The sequence below is a fragment of the Ceratina calcarata genome, unplaced genomic scaffold, assembly GCF_001652005.2.
Source record: "Ceratina calcarata isolate Rehan_Ccalc_2016 unplaced genomic scaffold, ASM165200v1 scaffold290.2, whole genome shotgun sequence".
Lineage (NCBI taxonomy): Eukaryota > Metazoa > Arthropoda > Insecta > Hymenoptera > Apidae > Ceratina > Ceratina calcarata.
In genome coordinates this window covers 28,910-32,891 of record NW_017151382.1, presented here as the reverse complement: position 1 = coordinate 32,891, position 3,982 = coordinate 28,910, and the positions used below count along the sequence as shown (strand labels likewise).

The 3,982-nt window shown below is 36.6% G+C and overlaps 1 protein-coding gene across 1 annotated transcript in view; it reads left to right on the top strand.

Moving 5' to 3' along the window:
- Positions 1-3,976, top strand: part of LOC108623796 (monocarboxylate transporter 13) — a 10,235-nt gene extending 6,259 nt beyond the window's left edge. The window contains exons 2-5 of the mRNA XM_026812597.1: positions 1,019-1,145; positions 1,644-1,823; positions 1,888-2,048; positions 2,476-3,976. Coding sequence (XP_026668398.1) covers positions 1,019-1,145; positions 1,644-1,823; positions 1,888-2,048; positions 2,476-3,506 — 1,499 coding nt within the window. The 3' untranslated portion in view covers positions 3,507-3,976. The remainder of the gene's footprint in view (positions 1-1,018; positions 1,146-1,643; positions 1,824-1,887; positions 2,049-2,475) is intronic.
- Positions 3,977-3,982: the final 6 nt, after the last annotated feature.

The window sequence follows — 3,982 nt, the reverse complement described above, 5'->3', positions numbered from 1 at the left end:
GCCATGATCGGAGTCAATAATCCCATAGGTGAGCGTGAGCCCTACACCTGCTCTCATTGGTCAGTGTTTTTCATTAATAATTCAAAAATTATGGCATAATTTGCATTTTGCCAAGGGAACTGTTATTCAAAAACACCTCCAAAACGACTCCTCTTCGGTTGTGACTCTTTTTCTGGGACGTCCTGTATACTTCAAATGAATGTCGTTGTCGTTTATTAAGAACTCTAGTAAGTAGCCAGCGAGTTTTAGGCATTTATAAGAAAACAGAATGTGGAAAAATTATAAATATACAGGGTGTTTGCGAAATCGTGGTACAACCGGCAAGGATATGATTTCTCACATAAAATCTAGTCGAAAACAAGGAATATAGTTTTTTCATATGGGGCGTCATTTTTGAGAAACTCGAGTTTGAAAATTTGTTAGGTACACGACTGTAATTAATAATTAGCCGTAAATTTCAATAATTGATTTATTCTAGTAAATTACAAATGTTGAAAATGTCTTCCTTGCTGTTGTAGGCAAATTCTTGCTCGACGAATTAGTGAAACGTGAACCGAAACTAATGTGTTCGAGTTTTTAACTGCTTCGAATGCCTTAAATAAATTTTTATTCATTAAATGATCATAGAATGCAAATTATCAGACAAAATAAAATATTTATATCAATTAAAAAAATGTGTTTTTGGTGAACATTTCTTTCATCATTTAAACATCGAAATATCCATTTCTTTTTATTCAGTTTTTGATATCCTAAATAGTTCTGTGCATTATAAGCAGCGTTTATAATTTCTGCAATTTCCTTATAAACGCATAGAATCCATGATATACATATTTATCAAAAACTCTAATACTTAAATATTCTAGAACAATAATTATTGCAAATTGTTTTCACTAAAAGATTATAATAATTAGATAATAGATCCTAAAACTTATGAAAATGAATATAAGTTAAACAGACATGTGTTCAACCCTTTCATCGATTGCTAAGATTCAATGCTTTAATATGCTGTATCTTGTAGGTCCGCTGTCGAGTGTGCTGTCAACGAAATATTCTTATAAAACAGTGACCATCATCGGTGGTGCGTTCGCAGCCGGTGGAATGATGTCCAGTTACTTCGCTAACTCCGTTTCCTATTTATACGTTAGGTAATTATAACTAAAATAAAATAAAATACTCCTAAATCTAAATACTAAGAAAATAGAGAACTAATACTTCTTTCATTTACTATTTAAATACTGTAATAAATGTTCTAATTTCTACTCACTGGTGTAGTTCTCCATAATACTAAATATTATCTCGAAATTAAAAAAACATAAACCAGTGAGTAGAAATCGTCAACAAAAATTGCTATTTGCTCTTAATCTCGCGTTCCCGAGAGTGTAGGACCGTTTCGCGCAGCTTGGAAGGTGGTGGGGGCAGCAGCGAACTCCCTCCACACAGTTCAGTATTGGGAATTGACACATTTACCATGACCTCTCGTGACGAGCAGTAGAACTAGACGAAGCCATGCGCAAAACGATCCAAAACTGCAAAAACTGAACTGTACCCGGTCCTAGACTCTCGCGTCTACGTGTATACAAAAAAAATTTAATTTTCAATTATTAAATAAAATAAATAAATAAAATCGAAATGTTTATGTCTAGTTATGGATTGATGGTTGGAATTGGAGCTGGTTTGACGTTTCCACCGACGGTTTATATCGTCACTTCGTACTTTAAGAGACTACGGGGTCTCGCAAACGGCCTGTGCATTTCTGGCAGTGCGATTGGGACCATAGTACTGCCACCCTTTCTTCAATACCTGCTCGACTGCTTTGGATACAGGTAATAAAGCAACTTTCATTCAATTTTTATAGTGATTATGAGAATGTATTGTTAATTGTTTCAGAGGCGCGGTATTAATTATGGGAGCGATGACGTTAAACACGTTGGTCTGTGGACTTTTGTATCACCCTGTTGAGGAGCACATGGTCAGGGTACCGATAGAAGGGGGAATCGACAACGAAGGATTGAGTATAGACGAGCCGGCTGATAAGGAAAAGTCAACGGGTAATTAAAAATAAATGAATTAATCAAACCATTATGGAAACATAAATGAAACTGCAAATGACGTTTGCAAAGTTTTTAACTAACGCATTAACAATTAATGATTCTCTGATTCTCAATCGGCAATTGAAATTGGAATTTTTTAATTAAGGAAAAAGAATTGAAAGAATTACTTACGAATTAAAATTCCTTTTAATTGACACATTAACAATCGATTCTCTAAGTTCTTTAATTAAGNGAAATTTCCTGCAAACCCAATATACACCAAACATATTTTAAAATTCACCTTCAATTACTTTTGTAAATAAATTATTTGTTAGCCATAGAAAATATCGCCTTACCTTTATAATTAAAGCATTTTCCCTTTTCAAGAATCTAAATTACTTTCTTACAAGCGAAATAAAATGGTAATGAACTGAATTTTAAACAGTGTCTACAATCGAGAACGAGACTTCCTGCTGCGAGGCATCAAAAAAGGAAGAGACCTGCGAAGCCACAGCCAGTCACACTTCCCAAACAGAGGAGAACACCGTAGAGGATAAAAAAGAAGAAAAACCAGAAGAGGATACCTTAGATGTTAAAAAGGAAGAAAAACCAGAAGAGAATACCGTGGAAGATAAAAAAGAAGAAAGACCTGAAGAGAATCCCGAGTGTAAAGAATCAAAATTAAACAAATGGGAAGACACAGTAATCTACGACAGATACACACGTCGTGGAAGTCTTGCCTCTAACAAATCAAAAACCGAGAGCTTATCTCTAACCAGGAACAAGAAACGTAGGAAAGAATCAAACAAGTCCTTGTCGCTGACCTTACCATTGAAATCTACAGAAAAGAAGAATAGCAAAAAGCTGTTGTTCTTCGACTTCAGCGTGCTCAAGGATCCAATTTACCTCGTGATTCTGATCTCGAACTCTACCTCAGCCATCAGCAACACTAACTTCATGATCCTATTACCGTCGTACGCGATTACTCAAGGTTTCGACAAGAACTCCTCCGCGTTACTATTGTCAGTTGTCTCTGCGTTAGACTTGGTCGGTCGCATCAGCGGCGCCTCTCTGTCGGACATCGACTTCGTGCCAAAATATTACTACTTCGTCGGTGGTCTAGGCACCAGTGGGATCGCTCTGGCGCTTTTGCCGATGGCCACGAGCTACGCTATGCTCTCCTTCTTCTGTGCGCTTTTCGGCCTCTCATCGGGGATGTACATAGGCATCACGACTGTGATCCTTGCCGACATGCTCGGCACTGAGAAGCTCAGCTCCTCTTACGGGATTTCCTTGTTTGTGAACGGGGTTCTCCAACTGATCGGGCCACCGATCTGCGGTGTCGTTTACGAAACAGTCGGATCTTACAAGCCGATCTTCTTGACTTTTGGTATTATCCTTATATTAGGTACCGCGCTTTGGGCGCTGGTGCCGTTTATTAAGAGGAGCAAGAAGAAGGCTCTTGTGGTTGTATAACATTTTCTCATCGTTTAGAATTTAGATTGAATATTGCACAAGTTTAGGAGTATTACTAGTAGACTGCGGATTTTATGCATTTATAGGGAATATAAAATGTTCATTCAATGTCCAAGGACGTTAGACTCAAAATATCAGATGCATATTACTGTATTTAAAAAAAATTGTTATTTACATTTCATTTTATACACTGACGTTAAAAATGCTTGTTTTGTATAAAAATCCGCAGTCTAATTTATTAGACAGCGTTGTAACTGCCATAGACTGCAGGTTTTTAAAAGTATAAATAGGACGTGATCGTTTTATCCTATTATTATATAAAGGGATGATGTTTGTTTCTATGTTTGCAAAAATCTGAAGAACGACTGAAGTATTTGCACCGAAATTTAGACTGTCGCTTGCTTATACAGGGTTTTAAAAAAAAACCATTTAATATTTATATGGCAGGGGGGGGCCAACCTGATGCTCTTAGAAGG